This window comes from Eimeria mitis, genomic scaffold (assembly GCF_000499745.2).
Source record: "Eimeria mitis Houghton genomic scaffold, Emh_scaff842, whole genome shotgun sequence".
Taxonomy (NCBI): Eukaryota; Apicomplexa; class Conoidasida; order Eucoccidiorida; family Eimeriidae; genus Eimeria; species Eimeria mitis.
The window spans coordinates 2,671-3,064 of NW_013576197.1; the positions used below are offsets into that span (position 1 = coordinate 2,671).

Consider the following 394-nt stretch of genomic DNA (forward strand, 5'->3'; position numbering starts at 1 on the left):
GCAGCAGCAGCAGCAGCTCTGAGCTGCTCGCTTCGACTGGGCTCATATGTCTCCCGTCATCCTAGGGTTTAGGGTTTAGGGTTTAGGGTTTAGGGTTTAGGGTTTAGGGGGGTTGAGGGTTACAGCCAGCAGCCGCGATGCCTCATCTTCCTCGCCGCCAATGATCCGCAGCAGTTTGCTGCTGCAGCAGAAAGCTGCTGCTGCTGCTGCTTCTCGTGCTGCTGCTGCTGCTGCTGCTGCTTCTGTGACGAGCTGCTGCTGTCTCGGCTCAGTGCCAGCAGCAACCGCAGCAACAGCAGCAGCAACAGCAGCAGAAGCAGCAGCAGCAGCAGCAGCAGCAGCAAGGGGAGCAGCAGCATCTCTAGGCGCCTCCCCTTTGCTGCTGCTGCGCAGC

At 60.2% G+C, this 394-nt stretch overlaps 1 protein-coding gene across 1 annotated transcript in view; it reads left to right on the forward strand.

Moving 5' to 3' along the window:
• Nucleotides 1–46: 46 nt before the first annotated feature.
• The window catches only part of EMH_0023570 (uncharacterized protein), a gene marked incomplete at both ends in the record, with an annotated part of 1,536 nt that continues 1,188 nt past the window's right edge, over nt 47–394 (forward strand). The window contains one exon of the mRNA XM_013502162.1: nt 47–66. Coding sequence (XP_013357616.1) covers nt 47–66 — 20 coding nt within the window. The remainder of the gene's footprint in view (nt 67–394) is intronic.